The sequence below is a fragment of the Conger conger genome, chromosome 5 (genome assembly GCF_963514075.1).
Source record: "Conger conger chromosome 5, fConCon1.1, whole genome shotgun sequence".
Taxonomy (NCBI): Eukaryota; Metazoa; Chordata; class Actinopteri; order Anguilliformes; family Congridae; genus Conger; species Conger conger.
Window position 1 is genome coordinate 50,798,220 of NC_083764.1, and position 27,201 is coordinate 50,825,420.

General features: G+C 41.0%; 4 protein-coding genes across 13 annotated transcripts in view; 2 read left to right on the forward strand and 2 right to left on the reverse strand.

The window, feature by feature from the left end:
- Positions 1–280: 280 nt before the first annotated feature.
- LOC133129493 (transforming growth factor beta activator LRRC33-like) lies at positions 281–4,631 on the forward strand. 6 transcript variants are annotated; one of them, XM_061243631.1, is made up of 4 exons: positions 281–425; positions 1,043–1,143; positions 1,856–1,967; positions 2,656–4,631. In XM_061243631.1, exons 3-4 carry the CDS (start codon positions 1,869–1,871, stop codon positions 4,594–4,596), a joined length of 2,040 nt encoding a protein of 679 aa, XP_061099615.1. In that variant the 5' UTR covers positions 281–425; positions 1,043–1,143; positions 1,856–1,868; the 3' UTR covers positions 4,597–4,631. The 6 variants fall into 6 exon arrangements, with proteins under 6 accessions (XP_061099615.1, XP_061099611.1, XP_061099612.1 ...); XM_061243627.1 differs by lacking the exon at positions 281–425 and adding an exon at positions 434–610; XM_061243628.1 differs by lacking the exon at positions 281–425 and adding an exon at positions 434–606.
- Positions 4,632–6,844: 2,213 nt separating this feature from the next.
- On the reverse strand, positions 6,845–16,579 carry sh3glb1b (SH3-domain GRB2-like endophilin B1b). 2 transcript variants are annotated; one of them, XM_061242166.1, is made up of 11 exons: positions 16,253–16,579; positions 13,393–13,534; positions 12,884–13,012; positions 12,534–12,667; positions 12,266–12,358; positions 11,797–11,883; positions 10,918–10,941; positions 10,280–10,369; positions 10,060–10,160; positions 8,609–8,816; positions 6,845–8,456 (listed from the first exon to the last, which is right to left on the reverse strand). In XM_061242166.1, the coding sequence occupies exons 1-11, from the start codon at positions 16,313–16,315 to the stop codon at positions 8,349–8,351; spliced, it is 1,179 nt and encodes a 392-aa protein (XP_061098150.1). In that variant the 5' UTR covers positions 16,316–16,579; the 3' UTR covers positions 6,845–8,348. The 2 variants fall into 2 exon arrangements, with proteins under 2 accessions (XP_061098150.1, XP_061098151.1); XM_061242167.1 differs by having other exon boundaries at positions 16,448–16,562.
- Positions 16,580–17,429: 850 nt separating this feature from the next.
- On the reverse strand, positions 17,430–23,887 carry selenoj (selenoprotein J). 2 transcript variants are annotated; one of them, XM_061243129.1, is made up of 10 exons: positions 23,753–23,887; positions 23,403–23,475; positions 21,904–22,080; positions 21,614–21,712; positions 21,075–21,167; positions 20,727–20,880; positions 20,211–20,326; positions 19,550–19,627; positions 18,264–18,403; positions 17,430–17,828 (listed from the first exon to the last, which is right to left on the reverse strand). In XM_061243129.1, the coding sequence occupies exons 2-10, from the start codon at positions 23,473–23,475 to the stop codon at positions 17,727–17,729; spliced, it is 1,032 nt and encodes a 343-aa protein (XP_061099113.1). In that variant the 5' UTR covers positions 23,753–23,887; the 3' UTR covers positions 17,430–17,726. The 2 variants fall into 2 exon arrangements, with proteins under 2 accessions (XP_061099113.1, XP_061099112.1); XM_061243128.1 differs by lacking the exon at positions 23,753–23,887 and adding an exon at positions 23,704–23,747.
- A 1,934-nt stretch (positions 23,888–25,821) lies between these two features.
- Positions 25,822–27,201, forward strand: part of vav3b (vav 3 guanine nucleotide exchange factor b) — a 60,924-nt gene continuing 59,544 nt past the window's right edge. For all 3 annotated transcript variants that reach the window (XM_061242278.1, XM_061242276.1, XM_061242277.1), the window contains exon 1: positions 25,822–26,099. In XM_061242278.1, coding sequence (XP_061098262.1) covers positions 25,896–26,099 — 204 coding nt within the window. In that variant the 5' untranslated portion in view covers positions 25,822–25,895. The remainder of the gene's footprint in view (positions 26,100–27,201) is intronic.

The following is a 27,201-nucleotide window of genomic DNA, read 5'->3' on the forward strand; positions in this document are numbered from 1 at the left end:
TAAGTGTAACAGTGAGGGGCTCAGCTCCACAGTTTGCTTCACTTGACTGTGTTGTCCCTGTCTCATTGACTTAAGACAGGCCTAATAATATGCATGAACATTCTATATTGAGAAGATAATAAAAAACTGAGGATGGAAGTGGCTAAAAAAGAGAGGATGCTATTGGCTGTTGATTCCTTAGGTTTGTACACGTAGTAAGCGCAAGTACTCTCCCTCTTCAATAGAAGCCCTTGGTTTCCTTCCTCCTTTTTAATCCCGGTTTTTGAAAAGAAGTGTTTATTTTAAATGTGAAACCACCTTGCGCAAGTACAAAATGAACACAAGTTTATCTTTAGCACCTGTTGACGTCAAGATCCGGTACTTCAGCAGTTGAGAGGGACATTAACAGTTTTGATGGTCGGCTCTGTCCGTGATCAAGAAAATCGGTGGGAAAAAGAGATATAGTTATCTTAGCTGAGTACTGCTGTGACACTCCATGCTTAGTGAGAACAGAAAGGGGAGCTCAGAGAGATGCTTTCAAATACTGTATGTGTGAATTTGCAGCACTTCGGGAAGGGCGTGAGCAGTTGTGGTTTCCTCTGAAGTTACATCGTTTAGGCACACCAAGTAGGTAGGGGAGCTATGTAAATACACTACTGGGGTGCTTGGGTGATAAAATGTGTTTTTTTATACAGAGAACTGTGCAATTGAGTGCATTTAAAATTGAACATTGATGCATTTTAACTTCCGCTCATCATTTAATGTAAGCAATGCCTTCCGAGTTTTGGTTTGCTGGGACTCTGAATGCCAAGAAACTGTGATACCATAGCTTATTTTATCAGGAAGTCAGGGAAGGAAGTCTTTATCTACAAAATGTGTGCATGTGTAAAGACAATTCTCATAAGCAAGTAATACACGAAACTGAATCACACACCATTGCTGCAATAAATGGTTGCCTATATAAGTTTATGATAATTCAATGAGTGTTTACTCTTGAATGGTAAGCTTCTTTGATCATTGCACTTCTGATGGATCTAACTTCACTCTCTGCTTGGTTGTGCAGATGCTACATGAATCATGAAGATACTATGGTGGGCCACTGAGAAGTCAGTGGTGTGATGGCAAGTGCAACATGGTGTGGAGCTGACTGACCTAACTGCAATTGTAAGTGTTTGTGTTTCATTGAGGTTATTGGGTAGTACTGTAAATGAGACATTGTCTCTGATTATTCATCATTATCATCAATACAATTGTCACCTGTACCTCTGGGGCGATATATCCAGTGCTGCCTACTAAGGATTAAACATAACTGTAATTGACCACTGTGATTTTATTTAATTTATGCTTTATTTTACCAGGACCTGACAAATACAAAGAGATGTAAAACAATATTAATTATATTGATTATAAGACACAGCTTTTGGGAGAGGTTGTAAAAATATGAAATGGTTAAATAAGATTAAAAACAGTTGCACTCCTCAGTTATAGTATTAAGAATTAAACCAGTCAAATCAGACCATAATCGGACCATTGATATATGAACAAAAATAACTAAAAGGGAATATAAAAGGCTTAGTCTAGGTATTTTCTGTATATTTTTAACTCCCTTTACAATATGTCTCTGATTAACAACTATTTTTCAAAAGCTACGTTGGTTATATATTTTCTATTTATTTTCACTTTCACATTGCACATTCTGCACATTACTGAAGTTAGGAAATGTCAGTGGGCTTTGGAGGTAAGGTGACCAATGATGGTTATTCTTCTTACCCTGCCAGTCATGAGGAAAGAACTCTAGCTTGATGGAGAGAGAGAAAGGCAAAGTTTGTATTGTCACAGGCAATTCACATTGTGCTCCACACCATCTCTCCTTCAGTAATGGTGTTAAGATGCCCCTACAGAGACTCATCCCCTGTCTGGCCTGTCTTGCCCTCAGCCTGATTTGGGATGTTCTGCTGCCAGCCGCTAAGCATGGCCACTGCCAGCTGGTAAGGAGCATGCAATCTTCCAGGAGTTCCCAAAAGAGCAGTAATGGGTACTAGTGACTGTGCATAGATAATGTCCAACTCTTTTGTCATACACCACTTGGTTGGTTTATCTGGCTTCTCTTTTCTAGAAAAGGATATTGCCATACATGTGGCATGTGGGCAGCTGTGTGTATACCACATTAAACCGTCATCAACTGACTGAAGTTAAAAGTTAATTTTAGTTTTTCTACATGGTTTTTCTGCATGGTTTTAAATTATTTTATTTTATCTCATTTTTACGTTTTCAAGTAGAGATACGTACATTATGTTTTCCTATAATTTGATTTTGTGATAGTCAATGATGATGACAATGTACAGGTAAACTAGTGGAAGCACTTCAGGATGAGCAAGACATTTTATACTTTGAATTTTATATCTGTATGCTTTGCAGGGCCATCCATGATAGTCCTCCCATAGCACTAACCTAACACCATGTGGCTAACATCCCCCATGGCTTTAATCACTTGCCTAACAGGAGCAAAGACTAATAAATGGATGGTAATATACAAATTAATCTGGAGAGATTCATTCGAGTTTTTGAGAATTTGGGTTCCATTGCTTGCAAACCAATTCAACTGCCAAGAACATTTAAGGAGAATCAGTATTCCTCAAAATGGCCTTGTCCACTGATGCCTCTCTCCTTCCTCAGGCACAGCAGGCTGCCCTGTGTATAGGACTTCAGCTCTCATCTGTACCTGCAGACCTGCCAGAAAACATAAAGGATCTCCAGCTAGATCACAATGCCATCAGCGTGCTGAGAAACACGTCCCTCTCCCGCTATCATCACCTCGAAGTCCTGAGTTGTGCCAGCTGCCACTTGGAAACCATTGAGTCATATGCCTTCCATAATGCCCTTAACATAGAGAACCTCAACCTTGCAAAAAACTATATTCACACCAGGTACCAGCAGACCAGTCAGGCCCTATGGCATCTAGCCCGCCTAAAGGTCTTGGACCTTTCTGAAAATGGACTGACAGAAAACATGGTGGCTTTCCTCCTGTGTAACATGTCTTCTCTTGAGCGCCTCTCTCTCTCTGGGAATATCATGTTGAGGCTGGACCAGACTATCTTCCGTGATCTACGCCGGCTGGAAGAGCTAAACCTTGAGAGGAATGCACTCTATGAAATTGAGGTAGAGGCATTCAATAGTCTGCAGGGTCTGAAAAGGCTCAGTCTGGCCTTCAACAACCTGCAATGCCTGATGAACTTTCGGCTCACTCAGCTGTTGGTGCTGAACGCCAGCTACAACAACCTGGAGTGGTTCATCTCTGACCAGGATATTAAAGAACCTTTCCAATTACAAACCCTGGACCTCCGGGACAACAGGCTTTTCTTCTTCCCCTTCCTGCCCACCATAAGCCATGTCCACACTCTGCTCTTGTCTGACAACAAGATTGGCTTTTACCAGCACCTTGCCAATGTTGGTTCCTTGAACTGGACAACCCACGTGCAGTTTTTCAATCTGAATGGTAACATGAGCAATATCACAGTTGAGCTTTGGGATGAGACTCTCCATGGGGATATCACCTCAGTGGAGCTGCTGGACCTGACTGGGAACCATGTGGCTAACATCCCCCATGGCTTTCTGGGTAAGATGCCAAAGTTATTGAGGTTGAAGCTAGGGAGAAACTGCTTGGAGTCACTGGACTTGAAAGAGCTCTCTGCCTCCCTGTATGAGCTAGACTTGAGCAGCAACAGGCTGACCACGCTCTCAGCCAACCAAACCACCCTGAATGCGCTTGCCTCTTTGGCTCATCTTAACCTGAGCCGAAATGGTCTTCAGAGTCTCCCACCAAGACTGTTTGTAAGTTTCTCCAGTCTTACCACAGTTGACCTTAGTTACAACCAGGTGGGTATTTGTTCCTCAGAGGAGTTAGACTCATGCACAGATGACTGTGGCTGTGTCATTTGGACAGGTGTCAGCTCACTGAAACAGCTGTACCTAAGAGGGTGCAGCCTGAGGCAGGTACCACCCACTGCTTTCAATGGGACACCTATAACACACCTTGAACTTTCAGACAACCCAGGAATATTTCTGAGCCACAAATCTTTAGCTAGCCTGAATGGAACACTGCAGCAACTGGGCCTTGGGAACACCAAGACTCAAACCTTTGACTTCACCCCGTTCATTCACTTGAGGTCTCTTGATCTTTCCAGGAATTCCTTGTCCTACCTCCCAGATATCCCGCATCTGAGGTGGTTGGATTTGAGGGAAAACAGCCTGACCACCATCCCCCTTCAACAGGCTGAGACTCTAAGCAGCAGTCTGCAGACCCTCTTCATTGGGAGAAACCCATTCAATTGCTGTGATGTGGACTGGTACAAGATGTTGGGGGAGGTGAATACTGTGAATATCATGGACTGGTCTGATGTGACATGTTTGCATGCTGTTCATGGGACACACAGGATGGACCGTCTAAGTAGCAACTTGTGCAGAATCAATGATGAAGAACCAAGCTGGTGGTATCTTGTTGTCCTCCTGGTTGCTTGTCTCTGTTTTGTGGGCATTGCCATTATTACACTGACCTTCAGGTCCAGCCAGGTTCCAGGGCTGAGAAATGAAAGATGTCTGAAGCCCACCTCATATTAACAATGTTGCTAAATAAAGACACAGCATCATAATGATTTGGTTTCAGTGTATTTCTTCTTATGGGCCACTGTTACTTTGATAAGCATGCCTACATTTTGTGTTTTTATATTGCTGGATTTGACCTCTGTATACTTGCTCAAATTCTAATTTTGTTGTTATTTGGCTCCTTGTTGACTACTTCACTGTCACTCAGAGGCATACGCATGTACTGATAACAGAATGTGAAGAAATACAATGCATTTCATACGGAAATACTTTTTTAATTGTTGTCCTGACAACATATTTCTATAGTACTATTTCTGTATTGCCTTATGAACATCACTTCTTACCTTGGTGGTTCACATGCTGCTTTACGTGCACAAATTAAGTAATCTGATTGTGAATCACATGGCTTGTGCAATGTGTAACAAAAGATGATGGTTCTGTTGTGTGTGTGTGTGTGTGTGTGTGTGTGTGTGTGTGTGTGTGTGTGTGTGTGTTTGTGTGTGAGAAAGTATTGCAGAAGTAAGCTTCCACTGTAAGCAGCAGAGGAAATGTGAAATTTCCGGTTGTGCCACACTGCAGTAAATGGCCAGTTCTGCACCTTAGTAACTTGTATCTGCGGTTTGGTTGTGGGTGGATGTTATACACACAGCTGCACCTTGGCCAGATCAACACCCTCAAGCCATCTCCATAGACCACAGCTGGGTTAGTCTATCTTTAGAACTTTTGCAACTTCCCATAAAATGTTTACTAGGGGAATGTGAAGTGCACATCAGGATACAAACTGTATGAGCAGATAGGGACTAATCTCAACTAAGAAGACTTTATCATTGCATACAGACTGTTTGACTGTTTGGCTAAGAATAAAAAGCAGGAAATCACTTTACCATACTACTGTAGACTGGAGGTTACTGATACAAATCCCATGTAGCACACACTGGACCAGAATTGTTTAAATGGTGAGAAGTGTTAAAATGGTGTGAAGTAAACTATGTATTAGATGTATTATAATTGGCCCTATAGAATGATAAAGGGGACTATACCTCAAGGTATCAGTGGTATGCCACAAAAGGCAGCCTAACTCAGCTGCAGTAACCAATCTGGGTAAGAAGCATGGTACTTTATGCCTAAAGAAATCAAGTGAAAGGTTCTTTGCAATGTGAAAAACCACATCACATTCTGGTTTCTGGTGCATAGATGGGGTATGAGTTTCAGTCATTTTGGGCTGAGCGACGGGGACTAGAGGCAACATTGGTGACTGGGATGCATTTGCAACTTTGCATACCACACTGAGGCTACAAGCAGGGATGCAAACCAGAGTGAGCATAACCAGAATATCGCTGTGGTGAGGCTGGGCCAGGGTGGTTTGAACAAAGAAAAGGTCAAATGGCTTCTGTAATGTTAGACAAAGGGAAACTAAGTAAACACATCAGGAAGGGGGAAATATGTTTTCATGGCACTGTATTTGTTAAGACTTTGAACACCAGTTATTTAATCATACTGTTCACCATCACATTGAAACCAACAAGCAAGGGTAACATGAAAATGCTTGGATGTGCAGAACATTTTGGCTTTGCTGTTTGACAGCGATAATGTGCATATAGGGTGGTGGGGAATAGCACTTCTCTAAATTTGTTTTGGGGAAGGAATTACCCAGGGCATCAGCATGTGTGATTAAACAGGAACTGAACAAACCACAGAACTCTACTTCCACTTAACCCTTTCCTCGCCACATAGAAATACTGAGAAATATGGAATTTCAGCAGTGTTGAGAATGATGGCACAGGACTATTCTAATGTACAGCACATCCATACTGTTCCAAGGTTCATGTTTACCACTGTGGCTGGCAGTCATGCATGGCTTTGCACACAAGGGAGGGATTCAGTTGGCACAAAACATATAATGGCTAGTTCTTTTGAATAGAATACATCAACAGCAGAATTAACTGTGTTCCATATATTTTAAAATTATAGCATTTATACACACAAATCCCCTTGCTCCTTGCTTAAGTCAAATACCAGTGAGATTAGTAGTTATTACAGATAAATGTGTCACCATTCCAGCATGTCATGCAAGCAGGGTGTTTCAAGCATGCGCTGCCATAAAATAATAAAATATATTCTCAAATAAAGTAGGTAAGCTTGCATTCAAGGAGTAAAGTACAGCTTTAAGGAAGCCACAAATATCTATACCACACAAGTTCCATGTGGGAGCTTAAATTGTGGTATTCTAAGTGAAAAACAAAAACAAAACTTCTTTCAAGAGGTAGCAAGACCCTTTATTGCGCAATATGGCAAACTTGTGACAGCATACCACATTTCCAACGTTTTATAAAGAATACGTAACTAAGGGTAACCAGTCTTCTCAGAATGTTAGATTGATACAAATAATGTTCTTTTTAACAATAAGTCACCATGTTTTACTACAGAAAAATCAAGCTTTAGTTGTTATTCTGAGAAACCAAAAAGTCTTCCAATGTGGGGAAATATATTCTAATATATATATATAATAACTAATATCACATTTATGCATTTCTATCGACTATGGACTTTTAAGAACTATATTATTAATTAAATAGTGATGTGCAAAATATGGCAATGTATGCTTCTACAAGTACCTTCTTTCAGTTAAGATATATACCTAATAAACATTTATAGGTTTAATATTATTTTCCAAAGACAATAATTTCCTGCAAGTAATAACATTCCATTCAGCAGAAAACAAATACTCCATTGTGACAAAAAAAACTAATGTATCAGCCTTTCCATTTCTGATAGAAATGGCAGTCAGTACACGGTAATGTTTTAACATTTCTGTAAAGCTAAAACAACTGCAGTGAGCTGAAAACAGTGTTCTAACCACCAAACTCAGTGAGCACTTTATTTGGTAGTTATTAGACTTATTAAGTCTTCTGCTGCTGTAGCCTATCCACTTAGAGGTTTGACATGCTGTGTGTTCAGAGATGCTCTTCTGCATACCACTGTTGTAACGTGTGGTCATTACTGTCAGCATTGACCAGTCTGGCCATTCTTTGTTGACCTCTCACCAACAAAGCGTTTCTGTTTGCAGAACTATCTGCATGATTTTATGCATTGCACCGCTGCCGCACGACTAGATAATCGCATGAATAAGTAGGTGTACAGGTTCCTAATAAAGTGCTCAGTGAGTGTATATATCACTAATTCTGTCTCCTATAGCTTTATCACAAGGCACTGTTGCTCACCTCTGAAACAGCATCTTACTTTGAGAGAATCTCCTCTGCTCGCAGCCTGATTTTCCCCTTGTGAAGGTTCTTAAGGTATATTCAAGTAAAATACATGCTATCTCTCAATGGAATAGACTTTCATACAAGTACAATTGACTGACAAGAAGATACCTTTATCAGTCAATTCTTTAACATGACAATGTATGACATTAAATTAATATTTTAAAAAGTAGTGTGTGGTCTTTGCAAAGATAAAAACATTAAATTCAAGTAACATTTACTGGTTATGTACTAAGTAGCAGTACAATTACACAATTTACGTACGAGCCAACGCTGTGGTTAAAGTCAGAGTTGGAAAAAATGACCAGTAAAAAAAGGAAATATCTGTTTGGCAATCTGAAATCCCTGGAAAGGTTTTTCCTCAATGTGTTGCTGTCGGCCATCACTGTCGGCCATGTGATGTGAAAGAATCGAGATGGCTTCATAGGAAATAGCAGTTATTGAGTTTAAATGCTACATCTTGGCAGGAATAAGCGGTTAGACTCTTCAGCTCATGCTACACTCTTAGTCCCGTAACTCCAGATAGGTAATGGGAACCTTGCCCTTGTGGTTCCCCCTTTCACCCATCAGCCAATCAGAGTCCATGTCTGGGGCACTGGACACTATGATGATCTGAAAGAAAGGTGTGCCTTTTCAATCAATGTGGTACACTCTACAAAACAAATCGTTATACCGCGATGGCTATATCGCCCAGCCCTAATTCACAAATGATTGGCTGTAAAGCCATGAACATAAGTCTAGTACACAAGGTAGACAGGACCCACCTCGTCAGCTACAAGGGACATCACTCCGCTATCCGCGGCCTCATAGTCACGCAGTACCCGTGCCTTGTGGCTGGTGCTGGAGCTGTGCAGCTCATTCAGGGCAGAAGGGGAAATGGGTGGCACTGAGGGGGAAGCTGTGAGCATGGAAGCCTGGGATGTGGATGTTGAGGGTTGCTGGTTGTTGTTGGAAGAGAGCATGGAAGCAAAGCTGGAAAAGAGAGGAACAGTTAAAAGCAGAAGACTAAAAACACTGGGCATTCAGTACTGCAACTGTTTAATGAGCTGGCTGATGCGGCATCACACAAGTCCAAGTTCTCTTTTCCCAAACAATATCACATATTAATCTTAAATCAAAAAAATAAATAAATAATAATTTCAAGTATATTATATATTATGACTTGCTCTGCATTTACAGTGGGGTCCAAAAGTCTGAAACCACATTGAAAATCTGAGATGAATTCATGTAATCCTGAAAATAAAAATGAATTGTTTTTGGACTGAGGGCGGCACGGATGGTGCAGTGGGTAGCAGCAAGGAGGTCCTGGGTTCGAATCCCCGTCGGCCGGGGCCTCTCTGTGCGGAGTTTGCATGTTCTCCCCGTGTCTGCGTGGGTTTCCTCCAGGAACTCCGGTTTCCTCCCACAGTCCAAAGACATGCAGGTTAGGCAGATTGGAGAGTCTAAATTGCCCATAGGTATGAGTGTGTGAGTGAATGGTGTGTGTGCCCTGTGATGGACTGGCGACCTGTCCAGGGTGTATTCCTGCCTTTCGCCCAATGTATGCTGGGATAGGCTCCAGCCCCCCTGCGACCCTGTTCAGGATAAGCGGGTTAAGATAATGGATGGATGGATGGATGTTTTTGGACTGAGAGCAAGGAGTGCTACACAATCCACAATGACCTGACCTCAACCCCAATGAACATTTATGGGGGCACTTGAAGACTGACAAATGCTATGCATTCAGTAATATCACAATATACTCGTTGGAACATTGTCAAATAATGCTAGGATAACATGGGTTTGGTTTTGCACAAATGTGTGCATGCCAGCTCGAGTGCACAGGAAATGAGGACAGTGGCCATAGGAAGTGTCATACAGAAAGCTTTGCGAAGCCAAGTGCAGGATTGCATGCACTATATTTAGCTAGGTTAGGGGCGTGTCCAATCTGATTTGAGAATGGCTAATATCAGTACAGTCTTTTCTTCCATCTGATTCACCATCTGATCAAAGCCTTACAGAAACTGAAAATTGTATTCATTGAATCAAGCGTTTTAGTGCTTGATCAAAAACTCGGACCTACATTGGCTCCTCTCAGTCAGATAGAACACACTGAGCTGGAAAGCACAGATAAGCTCTAGGGAAACTACATCCAGCGTTCATCCCTCTCCACCAACTCTCACAAGGGACATATACAGCAGTGTACCAGGGGCTTCCTAAAATAGTGGTGTCAGACCTTCCTAGCTGTTTCTGGAGGTCCAGCATGTACTGGCAGCACCGTGTGTAGTGGGCGGCCTGGGCCTCCACAAATTCGTGCAGACAGCGGAGGTGGTTCGCCTAAAGTGGAGAGGAGCAAAGTTCAGTGTTCAGAAAAGAAGCCCTCTCAGATTGGAAGCGGTGAGGAGCATATCTTCTGGGTGTTTTTGTGTCGGTGCGTTTGGCGCGTGAGTGCGTACGTGGGTGGTGCTGATGCCCTGCAGCAGGAGTCTGGTGGTCTCTGCCTGCTGGTCGAACTCGCGCTGCGCCACCCTCAGCTCCGTCTCCGCCTGGGGGGGGCACACACGCTGAGCAATCTCTCAGGACTAGGAAGGCCCAGAACCGCATCTTACTAGGCATGCTCAGAACCGTGACATACTGGGCATGCTCAAAGTAGCATCACACCAGACATGCTCAGAATGGCATCACATCGAACACGACCAGAACAGCCTCACCAGACACACCCCTCACCCTCATACTGGGCACGTGTTTGGTAGAAGGGACAGGAGTTTTTCAATGTTAATGACAGGACTGAACACGTTGTTCCTGTAAACAAGCTATGCACACAACTGGCACAAACACACTGGTCTCTTCTCGGTCATTCCTGAAGTCCCACAGCTTCATTAAAATACAGTGAAACATAGTTCCATTCAGACTACATATATACAGAACAGTATAGAAAAGCTGTCAAATCAGGTGTAACCTTTTTTCAGCACTAACACTAAAGCAAAAGCTATATTCATAAAATCTGCCATTGGACTTTACAGTTAGACAAAAAAGGCTGGTCTTTTAACAAACAGCGCCACCTGCTGGTGACAAATGGGGATGTTTCACTCACCTGCACCTCCTCCTCTGCCCACATCTGACCAGCATGTGAAAAAAGTGACATCATTAGAATAACACACCTCAAAGGGGTAATGGATAGACACAATAAAAATATGGCCATAATTACTTGGGATGACTATACACAAATGTAAAAATATGTGTATAGTCAGTATGTACAAAAGAAACCAAAGAAAGGACAATGCATCTTTGTCAATCCAAATGAGAGAAAAAAAAAACTCATCCGATCCACAGGAAAGTGTCACTGGGCCGCAAACGTGCCAAGTGGATGACCGAGACACACAGCCCTTCGTTACATTCTAAAGAATCAATCTCAAACGCAAGCAAATTTAATACATCACAATATCCATGCTGTTGTGAAAATATTGCAGCAAAGAATTCACTTTGATTTACAAATGACCTGACACACCACACCATCCAGGTTCATTTCTCAATCTCAATTCCTCTTCTTCCAGATGAGGTCACATATTTATCCCTTTTGAAAGGAAGTGCCTGACTGCTTTGCCTTTGCATTGCAAAATGCTCAAAATAAGTGTGTGCATATGTGAAATCATCACATTCTGTACACAAGGCCTTGCATATACAGCAATCATCAGTGTCTCCGAATTTTCACCCCCAAAACGGGTTCCGGGCTACCTGGTTGATCCTGCCAGTAGCATATGCTTGTCTCAAAGATTAAGCCATGCATGTCTAAGTACACACGGCCATTACAGTGAAACTACGAATGGCTCATTAAATCAGTTATCACCTGGTTAAATAAAGGATAAATAAAAAATAAATTGGCACTAGACACTGCCATTTTGCTTCCCCCAAAACCATGGTAATTGCATGTGAAAGCAGATGATGAACAGGGAATTCAACTGAGATAACGAACCTTTAGCCATTTTACATGCAGAAAGCTGAGCATGTAGCCAAAGTGGGCTCCGTACTCCTCTCCCAGTGGTGGAGTCGAGTTTAGTTGCTGAAAACACCAGGAAAGCGTAAGAAAACACGAGCTTTGTAGCATTGCAGGAAAAGTGTGAGAAACAGAGGTACAGAAGGTCTATACTGCAGTGTCTATAAATCAGTAGCACAAGCAGAAGTGCATGCACAATGTGCATCCTTATTGGACAAGCCTGTTCCAGAATTGATGGTACATGAAAGTAAGGCTTTATATATGCTTTGCAAAAGTAGCTAACAAGAATGAGTCATCCCTTTAAAAAAAAGTTGCTGTAAGGTATCAATGTTCTGCAGAGGAGCCTATGTATGAAGACACCCCCGCTGCATGTGTAGGTCAGTAGAGCTCAAGAGCTGAGCACACTAGGAGTAAAGGGCGGTGGAAATGGGGGAATGAGAATACCCACTGCTGATCTGGCTTCAGCAACCTTGGCTTTCTTCAGTTTGGATTTGGCGACGTCCAGGTCCAAACGCTTGTTCTGCAAGACCTTTCGTTCTGTCTGAAGGTAAATGAGGGCAACTCTTTATTATTTTTTGAGTAGAACACTGGGCAGGTTTGCACATTTGGCTATTGCTTTATCTACAGAAATATGAGCCACACAGCCAATGTGGAAAGGTAACAATGATAACGCTTCCTCTTAGTAATGTAAAACAATTAAATCCTTCAATTCTTACAGAGATGGCCTGAAAGTCCCCTTCAATGAAGTTCCTGAAGGGTGTGAGGAGGTTGTTGGTTGAGCTCTGAATAAACTCTCTTTCTGCACCTCCAATCTGTCTCTCAGTTGCTCCACATTTGATGAGTGCATTTCCTGAGATAACATTAATGACAGGTGAGCCACAATTCACAAAAGGGGCACCCACAGGCATTACAGCAAATGGTACCATGTCATTCTCAGGCCTTACCAACTTATGCAGTACCCTAGATTCAACAACAGCGTGGGAGAAGTGGTAAGACGCCAAAAAGTCGGCCGACTGCACACATCTACATTATAATGTGGAAGCATCTAAAGCCAAGCTGAACTTACCGTAAGCCGTTCCCGGCCCAAGCTCATGTCCGGAGTCAGTCATGTGCTTCCCTAGTTGCTCATGGTTATTTGCATGCAAGGGGACTTTCTTCTCCAGTTTCTCATATAAAAACTCCTCTATTCTGACATCTGAAAATTGTAAAGTGGAAACTCAATTACAGGAGGAGACAAGACATCAGAAGTCAAGTGAATCCTTTCACGAATGCAATGAATGGAGCTTTTTTTATTAAATAACCCTGTGCTTTCACAGCATAAAATTCTGAAACTTACTGTTACTCTACTCTATAAAAATCTGAAACTTACTGTACCTCTAAATACAGTGGGTTCCAGAATTATTTGATCAAGGGTGTCAATAATTCAGCAGCCCTCTGCATAGGCTTATATTCTGCACAAAATAGTTTACACATGCTGTGGTCAGTCGTGTTAGCTATTAATGTGTACTGCTTTCTGTACACAGAAAAAAGTAGTCAATGAATGCAATGTAGCCTATTTCAGGTGGGCTTCCTTACTTGGGTTGGGTTGAAGTAAAACTTCAGTCTGTTTCATTATTATCTCCGTCCACAGTTTTGTATATTCTGCTCTGGCGAGAAGAGTTTCCAAATGAGCATCCAACTCGGTTTTTTCAGCTTGGCCAAATATTTCCCCTGTGAACTGAGTGTGACAGAAAGCACGGTCACAATATGAACAACTCAAGCCCATGCAGTCACTATGTACAACCCTTTTTTTTGGGAAAGAAGTCCAACATTATGGCCAAATATGCAACCTGGTCCCAAGTTTTTCAGTTGTCATCATAGAGTCTTGGAGTCAAGTGTATTTTCATCTGTATACATTACATTACATTACATTATTGGCATTTGGCAGACGCTCTTATCCAGAGCGACGTACAGTTGATTAGACTAAGCAGGAGACAATCCTCCACCGGAGCAATGCAGGGTTAAGGGCCTTGCTCAAGGGCCCAACGGCTGTGCGGATCTTATTGTGGCTACACTGGGATTAGAACACTGGCCTTGTGTGTCCCAGTCATTTACCTTAACCACCACGCTACAGGCCGCCCCTGTATCCATGCAGTCACCTTTCACCACATTTATTTTTGGGAAAAGAGAATCAACATTATGGCCAAATAAGCAACCTCGTCCCAAATTTTTCAATTGTCATTGTAGAGTCCAAATTTTCCAATTCTGAGTACGTTTTTAAGCAATTACACACTTTGTAATTTGTGCAGTTAAATTATGGGGGAGAGTGAGGATGTGAATTTCTTCATGTCACTGGTGAAAAGAGAGTGACAGACTGTGTCTTTGGAAGCGGTAAGGCAGGGACTCTCCCTATAAGGGCAAGTGAGGTAGTTCTGGCTGCCGTGGCGTTGTCCCAGCAAATCAGTCTCACTCAGTTTCAGACAAAGGGAGAGAAAAGGCTTGTTAGCTGGGAAATGTAGCTGAGTTTCAACAGCACAATACTCTGCTCTGTTTCACATGGAGGAAATGATGGGGTACAGATTAGTCAGCCCCTCAAAATGCAGCTGTAGCAGCACAGGGGCACTGCTCAATGTGTTGAGTTTTTCTTGCAAAGCTGCTGTCTATGGTGCTGATCCCTGGTTCCTTATCGTTTGTCTGTTGACTGAGAGCATCACAGCAACGCCTGGAGAAGGTATGTGTTACACTTCGGATTACATTCATTTCTGACTATTTTAACATTGTTACCATTGACATTCCTTTAATGAAAATCTGTAATATTGCAAAGTACACGGTTCGGTTTGGGCCTAATTTCTAAGTTCACCTGAACTAAACCGTGTCCTGTTTACCCACCCTTGTTGCCCTTCCACCATCTCACCCCAGATACACCACTTTAAATAAACAGTCTATCTCTCAGGGGGCATTTAAACACACACTGCTGTTACTGCTTCTGTAATTCTTCTTAAAAAACAGTCCAATTAGACCCAGATTGCATATTTGGCCATGTTGTAATCATTTATAATAATGTTGATCCCAGGGCTCCATGAAACAAAATAAAAAAGCTATTGAGAAAACAATGAATAAATTGGGCCCAGGTTGTAAAATTGATGTTTTCCCAAAAAGAAAGCTTGTGAAAGGTGACCTGGACACAGATGAAAATAAACTTGACTCCAGGACTGAAAAATTGGAAAAGCTATTGAGAAAAAACTGAGAACCAGATTACATATTTTGCCATAATGTAGGGACTTTTTAGCAAAAAGAATGGTTGTGAAAGATGACTACATGGACAGCAACTAAAATAAAGTTGAGTTCAGGGCTCTATGATGGAAATTGGAAAAGATACTGAAAACCTTGTGCCCAGGTTGGGATTTTTTCCGAAAAACTGCATGAACAGCAACTAAACTAAAGTCAAATTATGAAAAAGAATTTGGCCCATGTTTGACCATATTTTTGGTATTCTTTCCCCAAGGACAAATGTAAAAGGTGATGTGGTCACTGATTAAAATAAAATGTGTCCCATGGCTTGCTCTATCTTCATCACTAAGTGAGCTATTAAGCATGAAAAACAAACTGGAAAAGAAAATGGATTACATGTCATGTATGGTCAGTTTTTCTTCAAAGGAAAGGTTGATGATTATTTGGACAGGGATGAAAATAAAAATGATACCACGACTCATCAGCTATTTATCAGCTATTTAAAACAGGTGTTTATATTTCAAACGGTGTTCTTTGATAGGCAAATGAATGACATTAAATTGATTTGTTTTATCAATGCACAAGAACAGACAAAACAAAAGTTTCCACGTTTTGTAGTTATCATGCACTTGTTCAACGGTCCCTAAATCGCTGAAATTTGCCGTGCGTCTCGCGGTGTTTTTTCTGTGCACTTCAAACCAAAAGCAAACATATATAAAATGTATGTTGACTTGTTTCGTGTAAATACACGGAGTCTGGAGAACACTAATGGCAAAAATAAATTAATAAACATGTACTGAAATTTACCCTCGCCGAACGTCTAAGACCATACCTAAGTAGCATTAGTTCTAGCTGCTAAGACATAGCTAACGTTAGAAATATTGATGATCACACTTCACAATCGGCCATACAGCTACATATTTTATTGTCATTCAGCTAGCATTACAGAGCAAGACAACAAATGTATAGTGACAACCACGTTTTCTAAACAACAAAATCACGATGCTTGGATTAAGTAACGTTAGCGTACATTATCTAACGTTATATTAAATCAGCCAGACCCTGTAACAGAAACAGGCCTGAGATGGCATCGGATATTTCGTGATCAGAATGATGTGCTGGCTAATACACATCGATGCTTTCTTTAATCGATTTGCAATAACGTTAGCTATGGCTCGCAACATCTTCAGATCTCTAGAAATTCATCATAACGTTAGTAGCGTACCTGTACAGCGCGGCTGAGAAAAGTACCGGCGTCTGCGGTTAATCTTTTGACGTTGAAGTCCATGTTGTCTTTTTCCCTCAAATAAAATGCAGCTGTCTTTCCGATTTAATATGGGAATGAATCGGATTGCAGACATCAAATTTCATAAATCTTTTCTGAGAGTTTCAGTCGGTCCAATTGACCGCTTTAAATTACCTGTACTTGGATTAGACTTGGATCACACAGTAGCCATCGTGAAAAGAGGAGGAGTTTAACATGCAAGGTTACAGTTGGTTGTGTATCTTTCAGGTAGGCTACTGTTGCTTTGACCACTGACTAGGTAACAGCATGGAGCCAGGCGACCCTCTGCCATACCCTATTATTTTGCGGACACCACCAGTTAATATGATTTAAAATGAACGGATTCAAGGACTGTGTTTACTTATTGCTTTCTGAATTACCCATTGACCATTTCTTTGTGCTGTGTTACTGCCTCATCAAACCACTTTTTAATAATAGGCTAATAATAATAATAATAATAATAATAATAATAATAATAATAATAATAATAATGATAGCCCAATCAGATATTATTGCACCCTCATTATCATACTCTAGGTGTCTAGGTGAAATTAATAATTTAATAAAATAAATTAAAGGATAAAATAAGTTAAAAGATATACGTTTGAGTTTGTGTACAGTTGTTGAACACTAGGTGGCAAAGTAAGTCAACCAGTAAACGGTCTGGGCTGTTTAGGAAGCAAAGGTGAGGCGCATTCCTGCAAAGAATCACAATACTATGTGAGATTTAGAAGAGCCTTTCAGATATCACTACAACTATTACAGTTACAGTACTAATGCAGAATATGCCATTATGACCAGGGATGTGTCAATATTCTAAATGTTCAGCAATGGTTTGGTACCATTTGCCTAGAATGAAATGATCTGAAATAATATTTGAGACACGTTTGATCCCATCTAGCAGGACTGACAGGGGTGTAACCAGAAGCAGTAAATTATGCATTTGCTGTAAGAATCGGTGTGACACTGTAGTCACCCTATAAGCAGCCATAACAGTGCTCTGTATCTGGACATTCAACATGGCACCATTTTACATAAATGTACAAAAACACACATAACAATTAGATGTACATTACAGAGACAAATACGTAATTCACAAATCAGTTCCATCCCCTACTATTTTTAATATAAGCATACTGCTTTATTGTCCAAGTTTACATGTCTTCAGTCTGCACATGCTGAGATTCAGCAGAACAAGAGGCATCTTAGTCCAACCTTAAAATATTTAAGTTGAACCATTCATTAAATGTTTTGTCAAAGATCAACAGTACCATCCTGAAATACATTCAGACAATATGTAGTTTCTCACAGGGAATAGGGTCCGAAGGTCTATTCTTATTGAACAATTTGACCAGATTTGAATACACTCTTCTAAACTATAACTGTGGTATTGATGTGTATAAGGATACCCTAATTAAGCTTGGTGTGTGCTGCTAATTTTTTTTGCAAGCTCAAGCAAAGACTGGTATCTGTGGGTCTTGCTCTTCCAAGAATTCGGAATTCCCTGGAGTCCAATCTGAGAAGACAAAGATGGAACATAAGAAATCCATTTGCATCTTACCCAATTTCAGTAGTCTAAGGTTAAGAAAATGAAACTAACTGAAGCAAAAAATCTATATGACCAGAACCTGGCAGAGAGCATACCCGTGCCACTCATTTCTCTTTGGATTAATTTGCTATTATTTAATAAAAATCCATCCATGGCTTTTGGCCCTCATCATGTCTACTTACAAATGCAAACAAAATTTTAAAAAGCACAAATTTACAGGGGCGATCACATGCAACTAGTGGTGGGAGAGCTAACAAAATAAAGTGAAACAAAACAAGATGACAGGTACCAGGAAATGAACTTAAGAGAAAAGGTAAAATAATAGGAAGTACACATTGCTGCAAGGTGTGAAGTATGTCATATGTAAAAATATGGATTGAGAGGTTTCCAGAGGTGCTATACCTGAGCCCCCAGACAGGCCCCGATGAAGGAGCTCCTGCTGCAGGTGCATCCCCCGCAGCACATGGTGTCTCTCATAGCCTGGGTGAACTCACCCGCTGTCAGGACTCCATGCAGCGCTGCCTGGAATGCACCAGGCAAACCTGGGAGGAACCAATCAAACATCAGCCAAAGGGAAGGGGTTTTAGGGGGAGCTGCACAAGTTTGAGTTTGTGACAGATTGTGGCTATATCAGAATCAGCCTCCTAACTACTGTGTCCACAAACTGCTGTCTGCTGTCTACTAAACATACTGCTTACTGGTTAGTGCATGTGTTTTAGTATGAGATGGGCAGTATGCAAAAAATATTTTCCAACCGTATTGTGGAAGTGTCTTAAGATGTTCCGCCCTTGTGGCCATACTCACGTGTCATTGTTGTTTAAAAAAAACCACCGGCGGTTTGTTTTCAAACCGAAGCGAGGAAAACTGTGTCATATTTATTGGACCAAAATGTTTACTTCCTCATAAGGATATACTGAGTATATCCCGAAGTACATAATTTTTGTTTCTGACAGAGAAAATTTAGCCTACTTAACACCTTTCTCATCCAGTGCACTCAACAACTATACTCAAAGTAGGCAAGTGTGCTGGCCCGTGTCCCCAAATTAAAGCATGTTATCAGATCCCAATGTCCATCCAAGGCAGCAGTAGCTGGGTAACTGTCTTAAAATCTAAGGTATAGCCTAAATGGAGGAGAAGAAAACCCTTCTGGTGCTTATTGCTGATGCCTTGCAAAGGTGCTTTTTCTGCCAACATTTTTTTCTTTTTCTTTACTTTGCATGGCATCATAGCTACAAGTGACAGATGACTGTATAGCCTCCCAAATCTGCTGTGTGCTTCAGTGGCCTGACAGCAGGAGGGAGCTTAGAATACCTTTTCAATGACATCCAATCAGTAGTCAAGACAAGTGCAAAACACTATCACACGCCTATTTTCTTCTTGTACATATTACATGGTGGAGTTGATAGGAAGCTACAGTCAGTCCAGTACTACAACATTTGTCTAAAACCTGAAAGCGCCATTACAACACTGTGCTTAGCCATGGCCTGGTATTACCTGTTAATTTCTGTGCCTCCTACTTTGCTACGTAGTAAGTGACTTCCTTAGCATATGTTTCTTGTCAAAACAAACAACCGTTTTAGGGGTGGAAAAATCTTGGCAGGATCAAAGACCCATGTGTGAACAGAGCTCAAAGGTTTGCTGACAATAATGTTATTGTACCATGGAGACAAACAACTGATTGGGCCTACCTCATGAGTTTGGGAACACAGCAGGTATCAGTTCCTGTGGCGTTTTGGATAGGTTCTCCTTCACTTGGTGAAAATGTCCTGCCGCAAAAAAGAATAATTATGAGTAACATACTTCACATGAGCCCAGATTTAATGGGTATGACTCCTTTTCAAGTGCCAGGCCATTTTATTAAATGTTCAACTTAAAGTGAATTAATGAGGACCCACACACTCTGGTCTCCAGATGAAGACCTCCAGATAAGGTGTTTTACTGTAGGTTTGTAAAACAGTTTAGGAAGCGTCAATAGTTATTTAAAAGAAAATCCATATTATGGTCTCGTACACAGCATATACAAAGTTCCACAGCATGTGAATGTGTACTTTGGTCTTATTAAGTGGCACAAATTCCATTAGTTTAGTAGTATATCACAGTAATATTCGTAAACAAAGCAGTCACTTTACATTACAGTTCTTTAAGTGTACAACATGGTGGCATTGCAAACAAAAACAAAGCTATCAACAGTTCACAGTATTCAGTCTGGCAGTATGAAAAAGGTGACCCAAAAAGGAGGGCACACCGCACTAAAATTTCTCCAAGGAAATAATGAATTGCGAATGTCATCGGCCCTGGCGATCCGTGGATGTGGGTGCGCTGAAGCGTAAGACCCGTGCTTCCCTTTACCGGCCACGACCTGGTCCTGTTCCTGGGGCTTCTTTCTGTTCGGGTTACCAAGCTGCGTCAGCACTGAATCCAACGCCTTCGGATCAGGACCGTTCGTGATGTAATGCTCCAAGACCCTGAAGCGAGATGTTAATAACAACCTTGTGCTTTTCAGTTCCAACTCTGCCGTTAAAAAAAGGTGATTCAATGAAATTAATGAAGAATTAGTCATTCGATGATATTTGCAGCATTGCGTTTTTACAAAAACAGCATTGCCCACTTTTCTCTTCCCATGAATAAACATAACATCATGCTATCTGTGGCAGGTTCAATCTGTGGAAGGATACCTGCAACTATCCAGCTTATTCCACACCATATTTACAATTTACTATGCACAGTGCAATATCACTGCTGAACACAGCAGTTTTACTTATACAGTGTTACAACACCTTCCCTTGTTGATATTGGTGTATAAAGGCAGTGGCCTGGTGACTAGACGCTGGCATATCGCTACTGTGTATAGATGGATGGACAGACCTGGCTGCAGCCAGCGTTTCTGCAACACACAGGTCATTGTTCTGGGTCACCCGGGTTGCATCCTCCACCTTTTCCAGCATTTCTGGCTTCCCAGCATAGAGGGCCACAATCGGGGCCAGCTTTGCTATGCCGTCAATCTGACAATCATCGCACCCTGCGATTACAAGAAAAGCCACACTAAACACCATAGAAACAAGAAACATCGGAAACAACATAGGGGAGGGTGATACAGTTTATCTTTCACACCTGATGTACAATGTTAATTATATGCATGGCTAAGCATATTGTGCCTGGTATGAGATGCATGTCCTGATACATTTCTGAAAGATAAACCAGGCCCCCACATACCAGTTTCCTGTCTCCCTGCATCCACATTTTTCAGGAAGCCCTTTATACTTCCATGTCTCCATGGTCCCTCGATAGGAAGCTGAGGTCTTGGACCTTTAATATTTAGACAGTGCAGTTAACATCAAATAACAACAAATCTACAAGTTTCAATTAAACTGGATATCAGAAGTAACACAAAAGTGTTTCCCAAAACTCCCTATTTCGAATCTACAATTGAGCCTCAATTTACAGCTATGCCAAGCACATCCACAAAACAGGAAATCAGTGCAGTTGAACACTGGACCATATACTATTTCAAATGCCGCTGTCAACACAGTGCTATAGAAGAGAACTTGTGCTGATTATAGAGGACAAAACCATTAGCCACCTGGAGTTATTGGAGAAACTAACGTAAAGGTAACCTGCGTCCACTTAAATCCACTCTACCTAATGGAGTGAGGCAGTTGTGTCCCACCAGTGTCCTCTTGGCAACATTGTCTAGTCATTGCTCAAAACAATCCCTAGTGTTCAGTTAGGAGCCACTGACGAGACTTGCTTACCCCCTTGCTCTCTGTATGGATCATTGACAGGTGTGTCGTATTCTGATCCTGGGCCAAAGGCCTTGTACATCCGCTGTTTCAGATCCTCCACATTCAAACCTGTTGAAAAAGGGTAGAACAGAAAAAAAGCAGTTACACAATGCTTAAATACACACAGCGCTGATAATATAGCTTTGAAAAATATTGGGAAAGAAAGACCACAAAAACACTTGGACTAAATGAAACTGCTTGAATGTGGTGATTATTATGTTATTGAAAAATATAAAAGAAAAAAAAAAGATATGCCATACCATTGCATTCAGCCAACGACTCAAGCAGCACATAGGCCTGGTCACCATAGCAACTCTGCTGGCCAGTAATCCTCCTGTAGAAAGGATTAGCCGACTGGGGAAGAAATTCTGGGCAAGGCTCTTGCGCCAAGATAGATTTCAGTTTATCCAGGTTGTAATTCCAATGGAGGGGTTGGGCTGGTAATAAAAACATAATTTAATTTAGACTGCATTTGCTTTATATGAGAGAAGTAAAGGTTTTAAGCTTGTCAATTCTAAAAGAATGAGTCATCACACAGCTGATTGTAGTAGGAACATTCTGCCCCAATGAAACTTTAATAAATATGAGGTTAAAATACAGACTGTCACCTCCAATTTGAAGGTATGTACATCCATATTGGGTGATATGTGAAGGAATGAAGTATACTTTTTATACATAACATGGACCAAAAGTAATTGGACACTTCTCAGCGGTTTCTGATTAGACGGATGTATTCGATTGCTTCCTTAGTGCAGGTATTAGAAAGCTTTCGAGTCTTGATTCTAGGATTTTGATTGCCTTTTGGAATCTGTTATTTAAGTCTATAGTCCAAATGTTTACGGACCTTATTGTATGTTCCAAAGAGGTGTACAGGGATGGAAGTATGCATGTCATCTACCCAAGTCATCACAAGCTGCGCTTCTCTCCTTACTGCATATGCATTTAAGGGAGGATATCTTGCAAATAACGAGCAGATATACAATCCAGAATTACTGGCACCCTTGATAAATATGCACAAAAGATACTGTAAATGCATGCTGAAACTGCATTACTAAATTAATTAACTAAAACAGGGTTACTGTGTATCTGTTTTTATTTATTGAATTATAGTGTAGCCTACATTGCAAGGTTTGAGTCTTTGGAGCGCCTGTTGTCATTGACTGCAGGATGTATTATAGTTACCATCGAAAACTGTTCGCGCCCCCCAACAAAAAAAACAACTAAAAACACACAGAAGACACTAAAAATAGGGAAAGACAAGGAACTGCCAGAATGGAAAAAAACATGGAATCAGTGACACCTGACAACGAGAAATAATTACTCTTCGGGGAGAAAACTTGAATCATTACACTATGTTGTGCACTTACAACACACCAGAAGATGCATCAATTTCCCCAAGGCAGTCCCATTCGCTGTAGCAATGAGCAAATAAGACATAATTTGTTTCCCTAAGCAGCACCATACACTTGGCTGCAGTTCCAGTATTACAGACATGTTTACAGTGAAATAACACACAGAATAGACACAATCTTTCTTTTTTAGTCCGGCAGTTTGCTGCAACTGCAAACAGTAGGTTGCCTTTAATGCGCGCTTCAATGTAGGCAAGTTACATTGAGGCAAGTGACCACACACCCGATAGAGAAAAAAGTCAAGAGAAGACGTGGACTGTACCGTTAAGTCAGGACCTTTCTATTGTTGATATCATTTATGCGGGTCCTATGACGCTGTCAACAATTATCCTTTTAAAAGTAACAGTTACCTGCTGCGTCCGCCACAGCTGCGCCGATAATTGCTCCAACGGCTCTGTCGACGATGGACAGAGCCACGGCCATCTGTAACATTAACAGTTTAAAAAATAAATGACTACAGACAAATGTTAGCTAGCCTGGTAGACCTAGTCATACAATAATCTTTGACCTGAAGATCATCTTTCCTCAGCTAAACGTAAATAATAGATTGCTAAAAAATATATATATATTATTTGTAGAATATTTTATGTTGCATGCAAAAATATTTATCAAACTGTGAGCTATCGAATGTGCGAATAATAAACAAGCTACCGAAACAGACATCTTGCTTAACCATTTACTGAAGACAACTGACATCTACCTTTACGAAAGTAGATGTTGTAGGCAAGATTTAGGTCTGCTGCCTTCGGAATTCAACCACCTCGTATTCACTTCCGCTTCAACTGGCGAACAGATTCGGAAAACTGGAAGAACCCTGTGTTTGCGTTTTGTGATTGAGATAAGAAGTTCCGGTATTTCCGGCAATATGGGAAAATCTAATAAGTTCCGGTTTTATGATTCCCACGACAAAGAGATTACGACTGGTAAAATGATCTCTATGCTGCTTCTTAAAAGATATCAAAATGAGAAATATCTAGCCTATATGACCTTTGGTATCCAATCATGTTGTCAAAAGGTGATCGTAAATGCCATAGGACAATATGATATATTAATATTAATATTAAGATTCGTCTTAATGTTGTGTAACACGTGTAGATAAAATTAGAATTTCCATAGCCAATATTGTAGGCTATCTCAATTAGCATGTTTCTTCATTTGGAGAATGAAAATGCTAGAACAGCAGCCAAATGATCAGATATGCTATGTGAAGTGGATAAAATTTTGATCCAAAGTCCATCATGTGAATTGTACTGTTTTACTTGGGTTTGATGAGATATTAATTGTTTTTACTTTCTCGACTTCTTCTACTGGCCTCACAACAAGGAGGCCCTGGGTTTGAATCCCCGGGCCTCTCTGTGCGGAGTTTGCATGTTCTCCCTGTGTTTGCGTGGGTTTCCTCCGGGTACTCTGGTTTCCTCCCACAGTCCAAAGACACGCACGTTAGGCTGATTAGAGAGTCTAAATTGCCCATAGGTGTGAGTGAATGGTGTGTGTGCCCTGCGATGGACTGGCGACCTGTCCAGGCTGTGGCCTTTCGCCCAATGTATGCTGGGATAGGCTCCAGCCCCCCTGTGACCCTGTTCAGGATAAGCGGGTTAAGATAATGGATGGATGGATGGACTTCTTCTACTGCTCCAATATAGACATGATGTATGTTGAACCTGGTTGGGTCAATAAACAGTTAACTTTATTTTAATGCTGTCAGAATGATGCCATTGAAAATGTAGAGGGAATTAAGTGAGAGAGGGTATATGGGTTATAGCACATTGTAGGTTGCAAACATTTGCCTCAAAATTGAATTTTCCAGTTCAAGATGTTATGTAGCTAGAATCCAATGTAGCTAAATTTAATCCCTCCTGGACTAGTACCTCGGAGGGAAAGGGCTTAACAGTCCAATAAATCAGAAAGCTTTAATGGATTTGTTAATTTTAAATAGGCAATATATTGGACAACCAATATGCATTTACATAATTATGCTTTACAATAGGCTATGCTCCACATTAATATTGTATTGCTCTTTATCAGTTGAATGCATCTTTTGCAAACTATTTTGGAAATTGTATGGGCAGGCCAGTTATTTAATTCAAAACATTATCCTAATTACAACGGCTTTAACACCAAAGTCTAGGTAGGAGCATGTATATAAAAAGATATGTCTATTAAACCAAAGCATTAACCAATTTTGGAATAGCCTACAACGCCTGCATTTAGGCTAGGCTATTACAATTTGGTATTATCCATAGACAGTGCAAAGTTTGCTGTGAAAACCACGACTCGGTTTTGATCCAGAACCTCTGATACGTTGTGATGAAATCTGGGCTGATTGACAAAATATTTTTTCTATAAAATCTTTGAAGGAAATAACAGGAAAACACCCGCAATGTTCCCCAAATAATACATCAATATGAACTCGTCCCTTATCTTCAAGCACTCGCTTAACGGCATTTTTCTGGTAGCCTATGCAGGCTACTACAGTAGGCTACATCTTCCAACCTTAAGCCAACTTCAGCGTCGAAGCATTTGTACATAATCATTATAAGCACAGAGCAATTGAGTGGACGGAAGATAAGTACAAATGAGGCAAAGAGAGAGGGCGGGGGAGCGCTATATACAGAGAGCAAGGAAACTAAGCCAGATATGCAAACCGTCACAGCTCGCTCGCAGCGAGACTGAGCAAACAAGCAAAGCGTGTATCAGTATGCAAGCGCATCCATCTCTGAAATGCACATTGCAAGTCAATATGTGTTCTCCAGCTGTAGGTGAATTTATCTGAGCCCCAGTTCGATAAGAGTTTATCTGTAGTTTTTACAGAGCAATTGGCTTTCTAGTTCCACAAAGAAACGATGGAGTATTGGAGGCAGTGCGCGCTGTGGCTGATCAGTTGCAAGGTGCTGCCGCCGAACCACCGGGTCACATGGGAAACAGCACAGGTATTCGATTTGGCCCAAACCCTTCGGGATGGGGTCCTTTTGTGCCAGCTTCTAAACAACCTGCGACCCAAGTCCATAAATCTGAAAGAGATCAACCTCCGGCCGCAGATGTCACAGGTAGGGTTTCCGTTCGCATTTGCACCGATGTAACAGGCGTAATGGTCACCCAAGCGTCGTTTTTGCTTTTAACAAGCTTTGCACACGCTCCAGACCAGTCTGACAATGGACATTAACCGATCCGAACTTAAAAGTTAATCAGACGGCTTTCTGTGTTTTTCCCTTGTTGTAGCCTATTATTAAAAGCGTATGAAAAGGGAACTCGGCATATCTCTTGTCTCGGTCTAAATGTGATTTCTAGACCAAAGAAGTTATAGCCTATAGCCTACTCAACAAAAAACTATGGCATTATCTTATATAAAATATAATTGTCCGTATAATTCTTACATATGCATATTGTCTTGGCTTACTTTGTATTGAGTTTGTTTTGCAGACATAGCTGTAGCCTATACACCGAACACAGTCCCCCCCCCCCCACACACCCACTGTATAGAAAAATCCACTTAAATAAGCCATTATTTGGTCTAAATAATGACTCCAAGAATAATATTTATCCCTTAAATCAGCTTAATTCAAAATGCTTAACCTGTATTTTGATGACTCAGCACAGCTCTGAGTAGTTCCCTGTCTGTCTAATATGAGGAAAGAGCCTTTCTCATGCTCATGCCAACTCTCTGTCTCTCCTGTCCTGAATTGTGATATGCTGTCCCTTTATATTTTAAAACATGATAAACACATTTAAAGAACGTTTTATTGAAACACAGGCACACATATTTATTTGCTTATTCATTTGGAAGAGCTGACCAAATCAATCTAATCTATAACTGATGTAGCCAACATGCAGATGATATTACTGTACCATCTCCACATGACATACTGTAACTGATTGCTATTGAAGAAGTTTAGTATTTGTCATGTAGCTAGGTTTACATTTTAGTTTCTTACAAAGGAAGTAGAGGAGCATTTATAGGACTAGTTGCCTCTTCAGACTGAACCAAACTGTACTTTTCAAAGCCCTTTGTGCACTACGACATCACCGGGTAAGCTTTGTATCAGACAACTTAATACATGGTGACTATTGCACTGTATTCAACAGAACTCATTAATAAGCAGTGTCACTCTGTTAATATGGTGGTTAACGCAAACCAATTAATACATTTGT